At 43.1% G+C, this 22,061-nt stretch overlaps 3 protein-coding genes and 2 long non-coding RNA genes across 8 annotated transcripts in view; 1 reads left to right on the top strand and 4 right to left on the bottom strand.

The window, feature by feature from the left end:
- Positions 1–103: 103 nt before the first annotated feature.
- On the top strand, positions 104–2,197 carry LOC310860372. Of its 2 annotated transcripts, XR_014569372.1 has the most exons (5): positions 104–255; positions 534–604; positions 835–969; positions 1,058–1,140; positions 1,551–2,197. It is a non-coding gene; the product is annotated as an uncharacterized lncRNA (long non-coding RNA). The 2 variants fall into 2 exon arrangements; XR_014569371.1 differs by lacking the exon at positions 534–604.
- On the bottom strand, positions 1,668–2,999 carry LOC310860373. The gene is made up of 2 exons (XR_014569373.1): positions 2,807–2,999; positions 1,668–2,391 (listed from the first exon to the last, which is right to left on the bottom strand). It is a non-coding gene; the product is annotated as an uncharacterized lncRNA (long non-coding RNA).
- Positions 3,000–3,014: 15 nt separating this feature from the next.
- amh (anti-Mullerian hormone) lies at positions 3,015–6,603 on the bottom strand. Its single transcript, XM_083767241.1, has 6 exons — positions 6,414–6,603; positions 6,089–6,182; positions 5,119–5,309; positions 4,559–4,707; positions 3,974–4,067; positions 3,015–3,502 (listed from the first exon to the last, which is right to left on the bottom strand). The coding sequence occupies exons 1-6, from the start codon at positions 6,541–6,543 to the stop codon at positions 3,087–3,089; spliced, it is 1,074 nt and encodes a 357-aa protein (XP_083623367.1). The 5' UTR covers positions 6,544–6,603; the 3' UTR covers positions 3,015–3,086.
- A 5,967-nt stretch (positions 6,604–12,570) lies between these two features.
- Positions 12,571–22,061, bottom strand: part of dot1l (DOT1-like histone H3K79 methyltransferase) — a 44,527-nt gene continuing 35,036 nt past the window's right edge. For 2 of the 3 annotated variants that reach the window (XM_083766493.1, XM_083766494.1), the window contains exons 19-28: positions 21,333–21,458; positions 20,517–20,956; positions 20,065–20,164; positions 19,711–19,857; positions 19,469–19,511; positions 18,632–19,245; positions 16,528–16,733; positions 16,331–16,395; positions 15,531–16,187; positions 12,571–12,883 (exon numbers count right to left, since the gene is read on the bottom strand). In XM_083766493.1, coding sequence (XP_083622619.1) covers positions 12,876–12,883; positions 15,531–16,187; positions 16,331–16,395; positions 16,528–16,733; positions 18,632–19,245; positions 19,469–19,511; positions 19,711–19,857; positions 20,065–20,164; positions 20,517–20,956; positions 21,333–21,458 — 2,406 coding nt within the window. In that variant the 3' untranslated portion in view covers positions 12,571–12,875. Of the gene's footprint in view, positions 12,884–15,530; positions 16,188–16,330; positions 16,396–16,527; positions 16,734–18,631; positions 19,246–19,468; positions 19,512–19,710; positions 19,858–20,064; positions 20,165–20,516; positions 20,957–21,332; positions 21,459–22,061 lie in introns of those variants that run through there. The other variant, XM_083766495.1, reaches the window with a different exon arrangement.
- Positions 14,072–14,982, bottom strand: LOC310860820 (uncharacterized protein; the record flags this gene model as incomplete). Its single annotated transcript, XM_083768010.1, has 2 exons — positions 14,072–14,766; positions 14,964–14,982. 2 exons carry the CDS (start codon positions 14,980–14,982, stop codon positions 14,072–14,074), a joined length of 714 nt encoding a protein of 237 aa, XP_083624136.1.

The raw sequence follows: 22,061 nt of genomic DNA, 5'->3' as shown, positions 1-22,061 counted from the left end.
AAACATGTCACAGGTTGAGAACCACTGTATTAAAAAGTGATATGAATCGTTTTCTTTCTTGTTCCTTCCCCATCTGTCCCTGTCAGTCACGTCAGTCAGCAATGTGTGTGTGAGACTCCCCCGTTCCCCAGAACAGAGACCACCGCTAGCACAGCCACAGCGGCACCCACCCTCAGCTCTACCGGAAAACACAACTGTGGACATTCAGTGCAGAAGAGAAATACAGAGATAAGCGTCTTGACTTCACACAGAGGAGTATGTATACTACTTTAGAATTTATTGAGAGAGCATTGATGTGTTTTCTAGCTCTGGGGGGGGGGTGCAGATTCCTATTTTAGGCTACGTTATATTGGTCTATGAGTGTCTGACACACATTTTGAAAGAACGATCATGGAAGCTTCACTGGCTTGTTGTGCAGTACTTGTTTACATACTTCAAAGCAAAGCAAGCAACTGTGTTCATAAATGAAATAACGTAAAATATGCTTTGTCTTAGTGTACAGTATGACCTGATTTTGGATTATTTTTTTGTAGGGCTACATCCTAACCTATAGGAGTTAAAAAAGGAAAGTCTAGGCCTACACAACCTTCTGAAAGCAACACAAGTACGTTTTTATATCCTGCATTGAATATTTGATTCAATTTGATTTATTTAGCACAATATAAAAACAATACAAAAGAAAACAACACAAAATATCAAAGAAAAGTGCCAGGAGGCAAAAACCCCAAAGGGCTTATACGAGGCATCTATGTATAACACAAACATTTAGATTCAATGTAATTACAATGTTGTGTCATTCGCCATGCAGCTAAGGATTCTCTGTCCCATTCTCAGTGTCTTATGAGCGGATTTTGTCCATTGAAAGTTTGAGTGAAGTCCCAAACCCATGGAAGGCGTTTACATTGAACCGTTGCATAGTACTGGCCATGGTCATAGTGCTTGTGAGCACTGGAGTCAATGACTTTAACAGTGAGTATTGAAACCATCAACCGGACAGAGAAAACGACCTTTATTTTATTACAAGCATCCCTTCACTCATTTTCAATTTGTTTGTCAGCTGCCCTGGATTCTTTTGTAGACGAGACAGAAGTGGGTGTAAGGTCCTTCTTTGGAAGTATACAAGATGGTTCTACAACACAGGTATCAGTTTTAATTTAATTTAACTTTGTTTTTGGCCTGGGCCGTGGCTCAGCGGTCCAGGCACCTTGACTGGTAATACAATCTGGCAGTGTGCCGCGGGTTCGACTCCCGATCCCGACGGCCTTTACTGCATGTCACCCCCCCCATCTCTCTCCTCATTTCCTGTCAGCCTACTGTCTATCCCTCCATAAGAAAATATAAAATAAATGGCAAAGCCACAAAAATAAATAAATACTACTAATAATTAAGTTTTAGTCATATTTTAGTTATTCCATACTTTTACTTCTAATAACAGAGTACTTCCACATTGCAGTATTGATACTTGTGTAAAAAAAAAGGGAGTAATTCCAGCACCACTGCAAATGTTTTTGTAAACCTGGCCTGTGTGTTTTGTTCTTATCTGCCAACAGGGCTCAGCCTCAGTGTGGGATAGTGTTCTGGGTTGGTGGGGATCCGAAGAAGTTGGAGCCATAAGAAGAAGAAAAAGACCTATCGGAGGAGCTAAAGGAATCATGAGACCCAAAAGCAAAGCTTGATTGATTTTAATAGTGCTTGTAAGACAAAAGTGAACATTCAGCAGATGGAATTAATCATTCATAACCGACATCAATAACAACAGTGATCGTGTACAGTACAAAGAATTGGCTTTCCATTGTGCTTTTGTGTCTAATTGTATCAATGAAATCATAGATTTGAGAAATGATGTGTAGAGAATGAAGAATGTCTGTTTATTTTTACTTCACTGATCCTAAAGGAAATGTCTAATACAGAAGAATGAGAAGATAGAAGTAATATAGGCTCATATTTAAACACACTGACATTGTATCAAAAATATATATTTCTCTGAATGAATACTTTGTATCCCAACATTCACATATGTCTAGATGTACAGTATATTTATTAGAGCACAATTCTTTTATGGCAATTTCCAAAGAAGAGTTAGGACAAACCTCTTAACACAAAGGGGAATTATTTCTAAAAGCTCAATATTGTGCTCAGCACATGAATTGTTTAGCATTGTTTACGTATTTGCAAGAAAATAAATCAGCCTCTCTGAGTTAAAACGTGCATTTCTATCATCAGTGCCTGTGTTTCATGCCATCATCATACAGTAGAGACTTGTCTGCCACTAAACATGTCATAAATTAAAACATTTCAATTAACCACATGGGCATGTCAAAATAGGCAAACATTTGGCATAAATAGGCAAATATTCTGCAAAAATCTATAGCTTCACTACAAGCTGTTAAGCTCACACCTACAAGCACCCTGTGAGATTGTCTATTTTCCTTTGATGTATGTGTAAGTTGTTATGTGGTTAAAATGTATTTGTTGCTGAGAAGCACACGGCAAGGTGAAGAACAAAGAAATTACAATAATCAAAAATATAACCCCAGTACTTGAGTGAAAGTATAGCTAGTCCTCCAAATATTACTCAATTATAGCTGAAAGCTGAAACAAAGGGGGGAAAATGGCACTCTTCTGGTGAAAAAAGTTAAAAAGCATTGATGTGGCTAGTTCAAAATAGAATTAGTTAAAAATGGGGATAACCCATGTGTAGGGGCCCGCATGGCCTTCTTCAGGGTATATGAAAGTTGTTTTGTACTAAAATACTTAAGAATTGAAAAGTACATAGTTTTAATAATACTTACTTATTACTTAATACTATAAAAAGTGCATTTTCTCCAAATATAGCCGATCTACAAGCTCACAAGGACAACTTGTGAGCTTGGATCTGCTATTGTCACATAATGTACTTTTTCCCTTCCTAGAAAAGTCAAAAGCACAGTATGTTTTCTTTTGAATGTTAGTGGAATGTAAGGCATAAGTCTATCCAAAAAATACTCAAGTAAAGCACAGATACTCAAAAAGAAAAAACAATCTACCTAAGTACAGTAGCTACTCAAGTAGCCTACATGCTTTTTGTTAATGTCCACCACTACCCATTAGCGACATCCACACTCCTTCGCCACCATGTGAGGCTGAATGCGGATTTCAGAAACCCCGCCCTGGAGCGGGTCCAGGTCAAGAACAGAGAGTTCCTCGTACGCCACAGGGACACAGCACAGCGAGCGCCCCACATCTATTCCAGCGCGGATCTGGGAGTTGAGGAGGGCAGCGTGGTTGTTGGTGTTCGGCAGGGGGATGGCACAGACTCCGTGGCAGTTCTTTATGTCGTAGTTGTAAGGGGCAACGACAAACTTCTCGAGGACCACGGTCAGGCTGTGCAGCCTGCACAGGTTGGATCTCCCCAGGTCACCCTGGCTCGACCTTGCAGCCCGCAGCACTCTCTTTGCCTGACATAAGCGGACGGCTGTCTGCACGGCCTTCAGCAGAAGAAAAGCACGGTACTGGCTCTCTCCTGGAAGAGTTATCACAGTTAATTGTTAATTACAATCATGAGGGGTGAGAAAAAAGTACAATATTTGCCTCTGAAAGTTTTGAAAAATGGAAATACCGGTACTCAATTACGGTAAAAGTAAGCCGAAATTGTACAGTAAAGGTCCACTTCACCCATTTTGTTTTAATTGTACACAGACCTCCTCTGAGACGCAGAGCTAGTAGACAGAAATATACCATCTTATAATGAGCATTAGTGAGGACCAATTCATTGAAAATGGGTGAAGTGCTGCTTTAAAGGAGTAATTCACCCAAAAAACGACTTATTTTCTTTTGTTTTTGTCACATTCCAAAGCCAATAATTCAATGACTCATTAGACATTTCGGTCATCAAATGATTTGCTTAGTAATGCGACAAAAACAAACTCCATGGATTCAAGGCTTCATGGGGTGTGTAAGTGATAGAACTAGTGACAGAAACCCTGTAGCTCACCTGTTGCTGGTCCTTCTGCAGGAAAGCCACTCAGTGCCTTGAGCGTGTGCAGTTTCTGCATGACAATGGGACCCACGTCCTCCTCCTTCATCAACTGTGGCAGAGAGACCAGGGAAGCATCTGTGTCATTTTAGCTGCTATTAATACAATACAAACTCATAGCACGACACAGCACTATGAGCTTGTAGAACTGCTATTCTTTTTTTAATCGTGAAAATGTGTTCGAATCTTTGAATACCCTGGTATATATCTTTTTTTTCTTCTTTTTGTTTTTAAGCGATTTTTCTTAACTAAATTATTTGCTTCTGGGGGGTCCCTGGAAGTTTAACCACTTTCAAAGATAAACATGGGTTTTTCAGGACACTGTTTGATTTAGATGACAATAAGGAGAATCGGCCTCCCGTATTTTTGGATACACTGCACTACATTTTTTCAGAAGACAAATAGTGTATACTTATGACTGACTCCATTACATTTCTAGGAAGAGAAAAAGTACATTATGAATTAACCTATTAATTAACCCTATTTTAAAATATAGTGAAAATGGCCATTACTTTAACTTGAGCAACTTTCAGTGTTCGTCACCTGCGTTATTTGGTCCATGGCCTCTTTGAGTCGCTGCCTGAGCACCTCGACCAAGGCAGCAGACAGGGCCAGCTCCACACGCTGCACCGCCGTGAGGTCAGAGCCCAGGGTGAAGGAGAAGAGCATGGGGGCTGAGGAGTTGAGAAGCCCTGCGAGGAGTGTCACAATTGCATAATCGTCTAAATTGCCATTGTTTTTGCAGAATCATCATAATCGTTTTAATACTTTGTTGTAAAATGTTCATATACATTTTCAAACATTTTCCAAAAATAGCCAATCTACAAGGTCACAGATCGGCTATTGTTATTTATTTATTTTAATTTAGAAAGTACAATGTAATTTAATTTGTCTTATTTCCCCTGTGCAATTTTGGTTTACAAAGCCTAAAAGGCAGACAGATACCGTATGTAATCTTTACACATATGTAATGTATGTAAACACATATGTAATGTTCCTACAGTATGTTCAATAACCAAAATACAATCAAATTGTTAATCGCAATTCTTTGCTCACAAATTAATGGTCAAGTGAAAACATGCCATGATGGCGACAGGCCCTACCTATGAGGAGGGTCTCGCTGGAGGATAGCCCCAGTCTGAGGGGGGGCAGGGACTGTAAGGTGTCCAGCTTCACGGTGCTGACGTGTGGGGGGGTTCTAGCAGGCAGGGCGTCTGTCAGGAACCTATGCAGCTCACATAGGAAGGAGAACGTGTCTGACGAAGCAGGGGTGGACCCTGGAAGGTGGGAAAACCTGCAATAGACAATTAGAAAGCTTTAACCACTTGAACCCCAACATCCATATTCTGGCGAGGAACACATAAGATAGCCGCTCTATAAACTCATACGTTGTGACACTGACAAGTTGTGAGCTTGTAGGATGGCTACTTTTGGTGTATAGAGAAAAAAAGCGGTACAGAGCCAACTCGGGTCCAGTGTAGAGGGTTTAAGTTAGCTGGCATGGGCAGACTATAATATCACTGCGAGACCATTCCAGACTATTAGTCTGGAACTTTGGTTTGGTTTGTGGAAGATTCATTTCCAAGGGGTGTTTACAAACAGATTCAAACGTCACAGCAAAAAATGTCCCACTTTGAATAGTGCAGGGCTCTGATTTGTCACCCACCAACTCTGCATGGGGTGAGCAAAGTGTAATTCAAACCGAGATGTGCCAGACCAATCTGCCCAGGGAATTTTATTTTTAGCTGTGGCAAATTCGTCTTTCCAGGCTATGTTTTAAGTGAATAAGTCTAATTTATAGGCTACTTTGCGCACAGAAAATAGCAGATCTGGCCTGGGCCATGGGTCAGCGGTCCAGGCACCTTGGCCGGTAGACCAAGTCTGGCAGTGTGTCGCTGGTTCGACTCCCGATCCCGACAGCCCTTACTGCATGTCACTTCCCCATCTCTCTCCCCCATTTCCTGTCAGCCTACTGTTGGTATTTTAAAATATAAAATAAAGGCGATATCACACTGAGATACATTGTGAGCCTGTATGTCAGCTATTTTTGGCACGCAACTAAGTATTACAGACCTTCCAAAACATGGCGTGTTGTCAGGGAGTTGAGGAGACACTAAGGAGGATGAGGAGGAGATATCTGCAGTCATTCCCAAACCGTCTCGAATCTCTGGAAATAATCACATAAGACTTTCTCTTCATTATCTCATGATCATGATTGCATTTTGAAAAAGAATACAAATGAAGTGAATATAATTAGAAGCAATATTCTGTGCACATATTAAGCCTGAAATTTGAATATAATCAGCTATCATATACTAAGTCTTGAAACAATCAACAAAACAAATAAATACAAACTATAAAAACGGCACAAAAATAGAAATGCTATTTTAAGTCTGACCTGTCGTTGGCTGTTCTTGGACGAGCGTCAGTTCATGGTTGCTGTCCCTGTCTGCAGCCCACTGGGGAACACCCACCACACTCCTATACAGAAACGATGCCCCCAAGTAGAAAACACACACAAGCAGCATTCTAACTGTTCTCTGTATTTCTGTTCAGTCTGCCTGTCTGGTTAGTTGTATTGGGTCAAGCAAGAGAGGATGGGATTTATAAGTACACTCGCTGCACATCAGTTAAATATCGTGTCCTTGAAGTGCCAGAGCATGGCGCTACTGTGGAACAAGCATAATTATGCTCTCTGGTGTGTAACTGTCTGCTAGACTGAGATAGGGAAAAGGAGGGAAAACCCGGCAAACAATACCTGTTTGTTAGTTTGGACACCCACCTTGCCTCTATCAGTAGGCTCAGACAATTATGGTGCTAAAGGGAGGATTCTTGGAGATGAGCAATTCTGGAAGATGACAGACTGGACATGTTTTTGGGTTCTCATAAACCTCCCACTGTCTCCTGTAAAATTAAGCCATTATTCTCCGTTGAGGGCCAGGCTTCAGACGTGTCTACTGTTAACAAGTAGCCTATTTCCAGTGTAACCACATGAACACATACTGGCATGGGGTGGGGTGGGGGGGGGCTCTAATCTACAAACTGCTTGCAGATTGACTATTTTAGAGGAAGAGATTTACTTGTAGATGGGGGGGGATTAAAAACCTTCAGTGCACTGTGCCTACACGGTCGCAACATGTGTAGGCACAATGCAAGGAATAAATGCATTCGCCATGTATCCGAAGGAAGTCTGATCCAATCATTTTTAGATTTCTCCAGTTTAATCCTGAGTTTAAGTTTTGTTGTGTTCAAGATCTGATTTTAGGCATGTTTAAGCCTCCAGGAAAATCCGTGTTGAGGTTCTTAATCCACTGTTTTTCATTAAAACGTCTTTGTCCTACTGTCCAGTTGGGATTGTCCAGCTCATTTTAGAGCTTCAATGCCGTGAGCCATGAAATGTTGCACAAACCTTGTGGTTGTCTTTTTTCCATTGTTAATATTGTATCTGTGTTGTCCCAGCCTTGTACCTATATTGTTTTACCCGTTTCTCCGACATATTGTAAACCACATTTTTCACATGTGATTAAGTAAATGCAGTTGCTGGTTCCGGCTGTTATTTGTTGTTTAATCTCTAACACGCGTTTTGTAGTTATATTTTTGACTAATTGTTTGGGTTTGAAGTATTCTGGTCCCTGGCGTGCTGGTGTGTTGATTTCTTTTAGCTTGCTGTGTACCTACTAGATAATCTTTAAGGTTTTTGTTTTTGTCCACATGTGTGTGGAACAGTGGATGGACAGATTATGGACCAGGCCAAAGTGGCCAGTTCCCAGGGCAGGGGCCCTTGTCTGGGCTAAAAGGCTGATCATCAATTTACTCAAATGTATACACTGTAGGACCTACAGTGTAGGTTAACGACCAGATATGAGCTTGATCAGCATAGAGAATACAAGTCTCCTCATAGCCGTCTGAAGTATTTTTATTTTTTACATGCAAATATCATGTACTGTACATAATATATTGTAGGTTATATAGGTAAATCCTGTATGATGAAATGTCTACAAGTGCTTCCTTGACCCACACATGCCTTAGGACTCGAGTAAATTGGGAAATCTCACAGCTGCAGTCTTGTTTTGCAGACAAACCAAGGTCTCTGTTACTCAATGGCAGTGGGTGCCAAGAGATAACGTCAAGGTCCTCCCTTACACAGAATCCGAAATCCCTGAAGAATTACAAGAAGTCAGTTTTCTAATCAACAAGTTTAAATGACATCCTGATGATAGTCTGATACATCACAACAGTGTCTTTTGTAGTATTATGTGAATTCTGTTAATGAGCAAATATAGGAGCCTATATTCACAAGATGTGTGAACTATGTTTGGACTAGCCCTGGAGTGGACATTAGATCATTGTCTGACTCCAGTAATAATCAGAGAGCACATCAGAGCCATTTTTGTTTTAGACTAGAGCATAACGATGCTCCAATATGGACAAAATGTGCTACTTGCTTGGATTGCATCCACATTTTTCTCAGGTCAACATTCATAATGTTCAGACAGAAAAGACGGATCACAAATGTTATATGAAAGTGTTTTTTAATTAAATAAAAAGCAGAACAAAACCCATCTCAATTCATTTATCACTAGAACATCTTAAGATAAAAGCACCAACACCAAACAGCAAGAATTTTTCCATGAAAATCCAGGGCCTTTTGGAAAGTAGGTTTGCTGTTATTGCACCTCAAACCTGCCCAGGCTTTAACGATCAGAGATCACTTTACTGTACATAGATCACATTAGTCTTTCCATTGACAGTCGCCCCCACTGAAGGGGATCACAACAAAGGACATAGAACTTCCTTTTCATTGGGACCAAGCCTGGATGCTGAATGTTGTAACCACTCCACAGATTCTCCAGCAGGCTGACATACAGTATAAAGCTTTATAAAGCAAGATTTAGATGTCTGGAGAGGCCGCATGTACTGTATATGACAGTGAGAAATGGTGGAAGGAGACAGATACATCACTAAGGCAATTAGTCAACTCAAAAAGCATAAAGGAACAATTTTGAGGCTAGCGTAAAAAAGATTGTGTGGCTGACCTGGTCCTGAGCTGTAAGGGAAAAAATGACTTTTACCATGCCACTTGATGATAGATACGTTTGTGACATGCAGTAGTTAAAAATATTGTTAAATAATTTTAAGTGATGTTAAGAAGTTCCTGAGTAAGACCTTTGGCAGGATTAATTTCAGAGTAAACCACCTTGACTGCAAAACTCACACCTCACAAACCATGATGGTGAATTTTGCAGCAAATGCAATTAAGGGCTTTTCATACAATTCATGCTTTATGCCAAAGAGTTTGAATATCAGTACCTCATCACTCTGACTAACTCCAAGTGGCTTCAATGAAACAATCAAGTTCTAACATTTAACACTGGTATCAATATTCAGTTCCAAACCCCAATTCTCACAGATACATAACATCATGCTGCCTCTCCAGTTATAGGAAGTTGTATCGATTTGACAGGCCATCAGAAAACCACGAGCCAGCTTGTGTTTTAGATTATGAAACCATGCCTCTCTATAGCAGATGAGAGGAAGCATTATTTTATCAATACATGTAGCTGCATTTATCCTTGTTTTAAGTGAAGGAGAGCACTGTACTGTCTGACTAGTAGTAGTAAAACTTTATCGGAATCTTAAGTGTCCATTTAAAGCATACTGTAATATATAACAACTGCAATTGTATCAAACAGCAAGAGTAAGAAAATCAAAACGGTGTTAACAATAACAATTACAAAAGACCCCTCAGTGCTGGTAACAAAAAGGACTATTGCCTCTCTGGTTAATTTCTAAAATGAGAAAATTGTTCTTTCTTCACTTAAGAGAAAACAAAGCCGTAGATGAAGAACACATAGTGTTTGCAGAGCTATTCGAGTGTACACGACAGCAATGTGACTATAAAGCTTTAATTAGTCTCATGTGAGACACAGTCACACGAAACAAACGCAGACAAAACAAGCTTAAGTGGAATCCGGCTACTTATGTTCTGTGATGACAAACTCAAAAGTGACAACGGGATACAAGCTTAGCCGAGGTGATCGACCCCAATCAATGCTCACTACACAGTACATTTCCGAGTGTTAATTTAGTGTGTAAACTTCAATTAACACTCAGTAGTTTACCATGTAGTATTCAAACTAAACTACTGGTTAAACATGATCAAAACATTTGCCGTTATGTTTATACAATATGCTCATAGAAGGTGGAGCGATTCGATAGAACATATCCAATGAAAGGCAGTGTATACGACATGTTGAATTGTGTTACTGCATGCACCGAACACAAATTAGTCTGTAAAACAAAACTCGTGTTATTTTGGGGAGGGGGAAGCACCATTTCTTTCTGCTGTTTGAGGTGGTAGAGAAATCTAAACACCAAATACATCTGATGTTTTTTGTCCTTGTTGTAAATGCATACAGTATATGTTCCGAGTTCATTTCACCATGAAGTGTGTTTTCACAAGTATATAGGCTTATTTGTATGGATAGACCAAACAATCTCCCCGCCCTCTTCTCCACGGCTTCAAGCCCATCCTGTCTAACAGGTTGGGTGCAAGGGGCACAATGTGAGCACCAAAACATGACCCCTGCAGTCCCAAAAAGAAAGAAATAACACAATCTAGATGTTTCAAATTCACATATACTGTATAGCATATATATATAAATATATATACTGTATAGCATATATATATACACACACACACACACACACACACACACACACACACACACACACACACACACACACACACACACACACACACACACACACACACACACACACACACACACACACACACACACACACACACACCCTTTTCTTATTTTAAAAACATAAGTCATACAATGGAGGAAATCAAACAAAAACAACTATGTACAATAACAGTGTGTCGTGTTCTTAAAAACAAATCCTGTACTAGTAGCATGGTTTTCAGAGCTGAAGGTTTAAACAACTGATAGAGAAATGCACACACATCCGAGAGGAGAGCATTGCACCGACTGCGCCAGTTGTTGCAGGACGCGGCTCTGTTCGAACATGTGGTGTCTACAGTTGTACACAAACTGGCAAGAGTATCTTAAATATGAGTAATTGCCAAAAAACTAAATGGCATTAAAACTTGTCCCTGTGTACAAGAAGCACCATATATTCCATTTGGGTTTCATGATTATTCTTTTTTGTAATCAATATAGAATAAATAAGAACAGGCACAGTTCTGAGTCAGACGGATTGTAGCACCATTGTTTTTCAGACTGTGAGTCAAGTACACACACTATTGCATTCTACACTGTCAACACATTTAAGGATTAAAAAATAAAATAAAGGAAAGAATTACCAAAGACAAAAAGGAGACCGCTTAAATATAATAATCTAAAATTATACACAATTATACACTCAGACAATTCACAGTACAAACATTGTATACAAAAATTAATTACAAAATAAAAAAGCAAACTATAAAAAGGTATGACAACGGTCCAGTAGTTTGCTGTGGTTCTTGAGATTTTTGTATTCCCAGTGTGATGTGTGTGTATGTGTGTGCACGTGTTCAAGTGTGAGCATGTGTTGCACAGCTGCTGCATATAATATTTAGTCCAATATTTTAATTAACTTAATTTTCCAAACTAATGGAAAAAAACAAATGAGCTCAGCTTAAGAATGGTTTAAACTTTCTGCAAGTTTAAGAATGTTAGGAAACTCTGCTGCAGTCCCATGTCGTAGTGAGAACTATGACTCAGTTGACACTAGGCAGCCAATCGTCTACACCTGTAGTCTGCTCAACAAAAGCTTTGTTATGGAGCCTCATAGACAACCATACTCACAGGCAGCACAGCCCTGCTATCGTTCACTATCACACTCGGATAGCAATATCTATGTACTGTGGGTGGTGTTTGTTCATGCAAACAGTATGCCACATAGAACATTATCTTATCTAATGAATTTCATTGGGTCTTTGTATTGGGTTATCTGAAAGGACACACATTCTGCTTGCCACTTGCCCTAAAAATCCTTAGCTGTCACAGCAGGGCATGCAGCTCTGCTCATAAATTCACCATATTATATTTTATTGAAAATAAATTAACAGCTACTCTCTGAGAGGAAACGTGAAAAGACAAATTGTATTCAAGTTCATGAAAACAATTCATTTAGCTTTGCTTAGAGGGCAATTATATTTAATTTGGCCTTCAGTTGAATTAGTAATTAAGTACTTTAAACGGCGGTCAATAAACCAGCCAGGATCTTTAGCTACATATTTAACTCTGTCCAACAACAGACTATCCAGTGCGAAGTTACGCTGCGACTTTACGTTCCTGATCTTGTTTGGTATCCAAATTATTTTAATCACACTGAATGATGACAAACAAGTGGGAACATGAGCATGCAGAGGGGCATGTCTGCATGACATCCAAACAGAGTTCAGTGGACTGATCTTTGCGCATGTGCAGGTATGTATGAGCATGTGTGATGACATCTTAAATAAACAGCACTTGGTACACCCGTGCAGCTCAAATAGGTGGCCTGTCTGTGCTTATACATTACATTACAACACACATTTATTTTCTTTTTTTAAGCACTAGATGCTATAATGGCCACTGGTATGTTCAGTGACTCGTATAGCTTTATGCCTTCACATAATCACACGTAAGCACGGCCAACACCTATGAATTCTGCTCAGGGGTACCATAGTGGTATGGTGTGTGTGTGTGTGTGTGTGTGTGTGTTACAGAGTGATCCCAGTACAGAAACCAGTCTTGGACACGGTTGAGTTGTGCAGACGTTTTGAAGCACCAGTCAGTGAGTAGAGCGACTTGGTCCACACCTGGCCATTTGCATAGGTTATATTACATTGAGGTAGATCTCATCAGTTACCTGTGAACAGATGGCAGAGGGAAAAAAACAACATCAGCACCACAGGAGTCAGAAAAAGAGTCATTCGAGTGGGATTTAGCATTTCTTTCTGATAGGATAGTCAAGTCTAAAATAAAAAAAAAAAAAAAAAAATCTGCCTAAATGAAACATTTCTTTTTAAATATTTTATGAACACATGTCTGAGACTGTGTGTGTTTGTCATACAGTGAGACAGAGTAATGGAGGGAGAAAGATTAAGGGTGATAGAATATACATTTTCAGTGAAATCTGAATAAAATGTTATTAAATGTACTGAATTTACATTGGGAATGGATGTTTAATAACACTCACCACTCTCAGTTGTCTTATCCCATTATTATACATTACATGTTTGACTCGGTTCCACAGATAAATATTTTGACAATAGCAGATCTTCAAGCTGACAGGTATTTTCACACTATTTTCTTAATCTGACCTGATAAACATTGCATCTATAAAAGATTTTGAAAGTGAAGGCAGTGTGCGGCACTCCCCCGTTCTTCTACTATTGGTAGAGAAACTTAAAATGTTGTCCGAATGTTGATGTACCTAAATTAAATTAAATAAATACATTTTAATTTCACATACATTGCAATTCATGGTTTGTTTTCGTTCTTTATTTGTACTTTAGAAACATGAAAAAGGAACAAACACCTGCACACTGTCTTCAAATGCAGTGACCAACTTTTATTCAGGAAAACTACAACGTTTCAGCCTATGCACTGTATGCAGCCTTCATCAGGCTATCTTTATGATTCATCAGGCTGTTTCCCTGAATAAAGGTTGGTCACTGCATTTGAAGACAGTGTGCGGGTGTTTGTTCCTTTTTCATTTTTGGGCACCATACCCTCTCCTACGCACCTGTCGCCTGTAGGTGTGCAAAAGCCTTCCTTTTTTGTACTTTAGAAACATAGATTGGGTCCTGAGGAGACAGTGACACTAGATTTCTCTTTTGGGTTCTGAACTGAAAAAGGTTTGGAACAAACAGTGCAAGTATTCACATACCTTGTTCAAACAGGAACAGCAGCTTTGGAAGCACAGGGGGAAAAACAGGTATCCTGTCTCTCTCACTCCCTACCCGTCTCTTTTATACTCTCTCTCCTCCCATCCCCCTTCTCCATCTCCAACAGCCCCCACCACCCTCCCCACCCCCACCCCCCTCCATGAGTCCTATCTCGGTCGGGGGCCAGGGAGCTGGGTGGTGGTGCAAGCATGCAAGCCCTGAGTCCTCCACAGGCTCGCCCCGCCGCTACCGGAGCTACTAGCCGGCGGCAGCGGGGGAGGGCGGGGAAGGCGAGGGGAGTAGTGCACTGCAAGGGGACGAGAGGAGGAGCCGGACAAAGAGGAGGACGAGGACGACAGTGAGGCAGTAGCAATGGCAGCAGACAACGAAGCAGAGGAGACAGACGAAGAGGAGGAGGAGATGGAAAGAGCACGGGAGGACTGCACCCTCTGGTGGTGGAGGGAGGCATGGGACAGACGAGAGGAGACGAGGGAGTCTGGACGCAAGGAGGGTAAAGGCGAGGCCTCGGAGTGTGTGGCGGGCTGCGCTAGGGAGGAGGGGTTGCTGTGTAAAGGAGGCGGGGTGGGCAGGGAGAGCGTGGGAGGAGAAGGGCTGTGCAGGACCGTCAGGGTACGGCCGTGCTGGGCCTGGGAGTGGGACATGGAGAGCGCGAGGAGGGGGGATGAGGAAGATACGGAGACCAAGCGCATGGTGGCTGACTGGGAGGTGGCGTGCTGCTGGGTTGGGGAGGAAGTGGAGGGAGAGGAGGAGAGGCTGAGCAGCGTGCCGAGACCTCCGGAGGCGGGCAGCCCCACCCCAAACTGATGGGTGGACACTGAGGGAACCACGTGGTGAAATATACCTGAAAGAAATCACACAGCAGAGATGGAAGCATGTGGGGGTGGATAGAGGGGTGTAGAGAGAGAGAGAGAGACACAGAGAGAGAGAGAGAGAGAGAGAAGAAATGGCAGACGGAGTAAGAGGGAAGGGGAGAAAGACAGAGGCAGGAACTGAGCCAGGTTGTGCATAGCGCCAAGCCAAGTCTCAAGACAAGCACACCGAAAGCAGGCAAAGCCATTTCACTGTGATGCTAGCATGGTCTGTTTAGTAGAGCTTTACATATAGACCAAGGCATTTCTTACGCCGTTTTTGGACTGGACCATTAATTTAGCATTCTTGACCAGGACATCACAGTGAAATGTCTCTGTGACATATATAACCTCCAACTGATACACCCACAGAAAATGATCAATTCAAGTGCCTTCTGCATAAATACTATTAGAATAATGTGTTTTTTTGTAAATCAATTAGGCAATTATAATGAACAAGACAACTACTGCACTCTGCAACTACAAGACATTCTACGTGACATTTTCCAGGGGTGTTTCCAACTTTAGCTCTCAGGCAGCCAGTCAAGGTCCAAGCAAAGCAGCGAGAGGTCAAGGTCAGTCAGTCAAGCCAAGACATCGGTCAGGTAGACAAGCAGCAGCAGCATTGGACTTCCACTTACCCGAGTTGAACGAATAGCAAGCCAGTTCCCAACGCCTCACTCACTAACCACTCTAACTATTGAAACCTCTAACTCTACCGTTAACGTTTGAGAGACAACCATCAACTGACTCTTACCTCCAGCTGCTCCCCCTGCCAGTCCAGCACTGGAGAAGCTCCCCAGGGCAGAGTGACCGTTGACCATCCGCGAGGCCCCGCTCACCGACGGTGTACCCGGCTGTGCCCCAAACAGGGACTGTAAGACGGAGGCCCCTCCAAGAGGAAACTGAGCCCCCAGGTACTGTCCTACAGTGGCCCCTGTGGCCGAGGACACAGCCACAGGACTACCCCCAACCTTCCCACTTAGGATGCCCCCTCCGCTGCTGACAGCGGCGGAGATGAAGAGGTTCTGGCTGGACAGGCTCTCCCGACTGCCTTTCTGTTTCTGTTGAGGCTGCCGCTGGTCTGGCCCGCTGGTTCCCAGGCCCACCCCGCCTGCCCGTACCCCCATCTCCTGGCTGAGGAAGGGGTTGGTGGTGGTGACATAGACTGTGTTGTCTGCTTCGGTGCCTCTCTTGGACTGCTGATGATGCTGCTGCTGCTTGTGGTCAGAGTCTGACCCAGACCCCCCCATGCCGAAGGGAGAGCCCCCCTGTCTCAGGTCGGAGTTGGGCTGCTTTGGGTGGTCAGAGATGGGTGAAAAGGTTGACTTCCACTTGCTGTTTGACGATAAAGAGGACGAAGAGGAGGCCTCGCTGCCGGTGCTGTTACCGCTGCTGGTACCTGATTTGCGGCCTGGTAACAGGAGGTGGGGACAGAGGGAGAGCAAGGGTTGTGAGAGAATGTCGTCACATACTGTAGCAGACACTGCGATCGAATTGCACAATATTAATCAATTCATTTTAAATAAATGGCCAGGCATCACTTCAGTTTCTCACCATCTCCTATTCTCCCAGGACCATCTCTGCTCTCCAAGGATATAGTGGCAATTTTTCTTTCAATTCTAAGGGAAAACCCACGATTATTAACAATAAACAATCGTACAACTAATAAACTGTGAAATAAGTATATGGCAGAACCACAGGGGCGAAATACGAATTGTCAAACGTCCTATCTGGGCCGTGCATGTATTTACCGTGAGCTGGAGCTGTCCGCAGGATACCCCGAGTCCTCATCGTCTGAGCTAGGGGCCGAGGAGTAGCGGCCACCGCCATTGAGCTCCAGGGGGCGCTCTCTCTTCAGGACCGGAGGCTGATCCATGTCGGGCCCAAAGGGGCTGCGGCTCGACTGCTCCGGGGAGGAGATGGCCGAGATCTCCAGAGGCTGGTTGATGTTGTTCACCTGGCAGGATGAAACACACACCACCTTATGTCTTACCTCAGGCACTTACCGCACTGGATAGATATACAAAACTCTGTGACTAAATATGTAGATACGTTTTGACATTTTGGAAAAAAATTGATAAACTTATGGAAATAATAATGATGGAGCTTTAACAAAAACAAATTTCATCCACAGTTTTATACCTGTAAAACTGTGATGTTCTAAAAAAGGACAAAAATAGCAGATCTACAAGCTCAAAACGCGGAGGAAAGCGGCATGTTGTATGGAACTGCTTTTGTGTGACATTGGCAAATTTTCCAGAATCAGAAGGCAAAGCTCTCAATCTACCGAGCAATCTTCGGTCCTACTCTCACCTATGGTCAGACTCATGAAGAGAGACTCTTGTGTGACTGAATAGAGTAGAGCCGCTGCTTCTTCGCCTTGGATTTAATGCGAAGTAGCTCTCCACTTCATTGATACGCTTCGATATGTGTTACTCTTTTAGTTTGACTACCACAAAGCTATCATTGCAGAAATGATCATTTTCTCATTCCATCTAGTGTTCTTCTGGATGTAGACTACTCTCTTGCGCCTCCCTGAGTATGTTTAGAATAATGACATCTCCCCATAACCAAATAACCTCAGGAAAATGCAGAACATACATTTATCATTATGCCAATTATTTTTTATGAGCGGCTAAGCGGCTATCCGGTTGACATGAGCCAGTAGCAGGGCATTCATTTACGGAAAACAAAAGAAGTTATAATGGAGATAAGAGGTTTCTGCCCGACAGCAACAAAATTATATCAAATCAAACTTTATTTATATATTCCATTTACATCGACCGAGGTCGAACCAAAGTGCTTCACATTACAGAGCATAATAACATACAGTCATACACAGAGGCAAACAGAAAGAAGGGGATGGGATATGGGATTATTTCAATGTGTAAGAGAGGAAAATGTAAAATACAATAAGCAGTACATGGGAACATCGTACATGGGTAGACTTAAATTAAATTAAATTGAATTTAAAACGATAGAGTAAAAATTAGTCTTTAATAGGGATTTGAAAGTCGTCAACGAACGAGCAGAGCGAACATGGAGCGGCAGGGCGTTCCATAGGTTGGGACCGGCCACGGCGAACGAGCGATCTCCTCTGGTCCTGAAGTGTGTGTCAGGCACAATCAGGAGAGACTGATTAGCCGATCTCAGGGCTCTTGTTGGGACGTATGGAGTGATCAATTCAGCTAAATATGGAGGGGACAGGTCATTTTGGGCTTTAAAAACAAACACTAAAATCTTAAAATCAATTCTAGCCTTGACCACAGAGCTAATGTGCTTGTCGAATTTGAGGTTATTGTCAAAGGTGACACCAAGGCTCTTAACTGAAGAATGGATGTTATCACTGAGGGGACCGAGTGGGGTGATGGGTGAGCTAGGGTTATGATTGAAAATGATGACTTCGGTCTTGCTTTCGTTCAGAGTGAGAAAGTTTGTATTCATCCAAGATTTAATATCAGAGAGGCACTTCAACAGGGGCTGAGCGGGGTCGGTGCTGGTCGTATTTAGCGGTAAGTAGAGCTGAATATCATCTGCATAGAAATGAAATGATAAATTGTGTTGTTTAATGAGTGAGCCGAGTGGGAGCATGTAGAGCAGAAAGAGGATGGGACCAAGGATGGAACCCTGAGGGACGCCACAGGTTAGAGGGGCCACACTGGAGTTAAAGTCGCCTAGTCTAACTTTAAAACAACGGTCGGTAAGATAAGACCTGAACCATGTTAAGGTGGTGCCAGAAATGCCAATCATCAATATATATATATATATATATATATATATATATCATTCACCATTAAAATGAGTAAAAATAATGTATCTACTGCAGGTGCAAAATGCTATAAATGAGCAACTTACCATGGAGTTGATGTTGAGTGGTGACCCTGAGGAGTGGCCGTTGGAGCTCAGCCCAGAGAAAGATCTCCTTTTGGGGGATCCAGTGGTCGTGAGGTTCCCTGCCGACCCACGCTTCCTCCTCCCTCGCTTACGTCCCTCCTGGGAGCCGAGGTTGTGAGAGGAGTGCTGCGCTGGGGCCATGTGCGTGGGAGTGTGCTGCGAGACGGGCGAATGATGGTGGTGGTGGGGGGGGTGGCTTGCGTAGTTGCTATGGTGTCCCTGTTTAGCACTGCCGGTGTGATGGTGGAGCCTCGATGCTCCGGTCGCAACGCCCGACGACGAGGAAGATGAGGACGACGACGAGGAAGAGGAGAAGAAGATGCGCCGCCGGGACTCGCTGTCCTGTGGCTCGGCATCCGATTCGCATCCTTGCCGATCCTGCCCATCTTCTGGAAGAATCCTTGGGGGTCCGTCCGCGTACTGGAGCACGCCCCCGGTGCCGAGTGGCGGGCTGTGGATGGGCCCTCCGCGACCCATTGGTCCGGTAAGAGGGCCGTTGGTGTGGGGGGGAGGGGAGGAAGAAGCACCATCGTGGTCATCGGGGTGGGAGCCTCCATTCATCAGTCCAGAGTAGCCTAGAGCCCACAAAAAGGTCGGCTATTACGCAAGGCAGTTTATTTGCATAACACATTTCAACAAGACAATTCAATGTGCTTTCCATGAAACATTAAAACATTAAGACACAGAGAAAAATTAATCTAAAACTAAAATAAGGGTAAAATTACATAATGCTACTTGGGCTGCGGAAAATCTCTGAGCATATCCTTGTATGTGAGGTTGTTCTGGGGAAATGCTTACCATTGGTCTGACCTGTCTGAGACACAGGACTTGGTGTATTCCTCTGTAATAACAATAAACATTTTTTTTTTTTAACTCATTGTCAAAATAATTTGAATTGTGAATATAGCAGATCTACAATCGGCGCGTTCACCAGTTTGGTTCACCCCTCTTTTGGGTCTTGAGCTAAAATGTCTGCAAACCCCTGTGTTAGAATACAAACTTAGAGAAATGTAGACACCACTGAGGTGATGTATACGCACCAGTCTCTCAACGCGGCTGGGCAGCACCACGCTGGCCAGAGGGATGCTGACCGGTAGTTTACTGGGGTGGACAGTACTCAGGGGTATGCTGATGGGTAGGCTGGTAATGGTGTCACCCTGGGCAGATGGACTCTTCTCCTTACCACCCTGTGCAACCAGAGATGAGATAATGAATGATGATCAATCCCTATTTTGTAGCGCTTATCCAAACAAAGTGCTTTATAGAGAAACTGTAAAATGATGGTGTCAAAAGAGCATAGAGAGAGAAATAATGTGTTGTCATTTATTATAATTCATGTAAAAAAAAAGATGTACAAGAGTGCACAGGTAAGTGTGGAGACAATCAATATGTACCCGGTCAGAATTCCTAAGAGTGTTGTGGACATCGGAGGAGTTTGGAGAGGGGCAGTTCTGTTTGGCTCCTAGGGGAGAGGACACAAATCCCACATCCCCCCTAACACACACACACACACACACACACACACACACACACACACACACACACACACACACACACACACACACACACACACACACACACACACACACACACACACAATCGGCATGTCAGTTTTGTTAATTTAAAATATTTAATTATAAGTCTAGGTTAGGGCGTTGTATCAGTGTTTCAAGTTTCAATTGACTTGACATTTTGTACTTTCCTGCTTCATTATGCAAAATAAACCTAGACTGAATTTATTGTGGAGCAAAAACAGAACTGACTTGGGTCAAGGGTACAGGGTTGAAGTGGTTAAATGAAGACATTTGACCTGTAGCATCCTGCTGGACCCATAGCGCCAACTGACCTGTGCGTGGTGAGGCCCAGACCTCTGAAGGGAACACAGCTAGCAGGGTCCTGGTTAAGGTGCCGCCGCAAAGCGATCTTGGCTGGCGAGAACCGGGTATAGTCAGGGAGGGCGTGGGCGAAGCCGAGCTGCCTCTGCCGGGCATCGGGGGCGGAAGCCACAATCTCGTGGTCTGGGGAGATGGGCAGGTACCGTGAAAGGAGTTCTCCCTTGCCGCCGGCCCGGTCAAAACACGCTAAACCGGTGCCGTTGACAGACAGGTCGGGGCTGAGGCCGTTGAGCGACGGTGCAGAGGGCAGGCCGAGCTTGGAGGGGTCAGAGTCTAGGGAAGGGCGTGGCTCCAGGTTCTTCCTGTAGGGGGAGCCGTCACATGGGCTATATGACTTGAGCTGAAGCAGCTCCTGCTGCCTCTGACTCTTCTCCAGCTCAACGATGCTGATCTATGAGATGGAAACCAGGGGGCATCGTTACACAACAGAACCAGAGTGGAAATGTCCCTGAAACATGTCGTTTGTAAATAGTTTACATTAGAATTGATCTAAACTTGACCTTGTCTGATGTATTACCATGTCTTTTGTTCCTGCTTAGTCGCTCTGAATTAAGAGAGCGTCTGCTAAATGCCTAAATTGTCTTTAGATCAGTGGTTAATTTTCTGCAAGTTCTTCTTACTGTGAGGATGGCTTGGCTTGATTGCTATAAATGGCTGTACTATACATGTTATAGCCACATACAAAGAATACAGCAAAGACAGATGGAAACTCTTAATAAAGGACATGCAATGGAGTGGGTTTTGTGTTTGTGTGGTGTACCATGTACCTGTAGCTCCAGGCAGTGTCTTTGTTTCTCAGAGATCTGTCTACGCAGGGCCTGTTTCTCCTTCAGTAAACTGTCCAGACACAGAGAGCCCCAGTCTAGCTTCAGTTCCTCACATCTAGACTTCAACTGAAAGCACGCACACGCACGCACGCACACACACACACACACACACACACACACCTTTGTTATCTAATTGGCCTCATAGCATGTATATCTACTATCACTGGAAATAGCTAATCACTGCACCTTTATCACATTCAGGGGATTTATCTATAGAAAGGACTGGCTTTATTGACTGCACTGTTCATGGATATGATAGCACTGCTGTAGTGCCCCATGTATGTGCAATTTAGTTTTTTTTTGTGTGACTATTGTCACGACAGACTCCTGAACAGATTGGATTAATGGTGTGCCTGAGGGTGCCTGGGGGCCCTGGTGTGACTATTTGCACAGTCGACCCCTAAACAGTGTTTGTGGCATGTTTGGTTAGGATTGAAGAAACCGTGTGCTTGTGGCCACCTAATGTGGCCCTTGTGTGACTTACTGTCCTGGCAGAACACTGAAGAGTGTGTGTCATGTTTGGTGAGGATTGGAGCGACGGTGTGCCCGTGATATCCAGGGGACCTTGGGGCCTCGCTATTCTGATGGCAGACGCCTGACCAGTGTTTGGTGTGGATCAAGTTTGCATGTTACGTTTGTGACTTTCTCCAATCCACTGTGTTCAAATAC

Source organism: Protomyctophum parallelum (genome assembly GCF_964188405.1).
Source record: "Protomyctophum parallelum genome assembly, chromosome: 6".
Lineage (NCBI taxonomy): Eukaryota > Metazoa > Chordata > Actinopteri > Myctophiformes > Myctophidae > Protomyctophum > Protomyctophum parallelum.
Note: the sequence above shows the minus strand (reverse complement) of the source record. Positions and strands in the feature narration are given on the sequence as shown.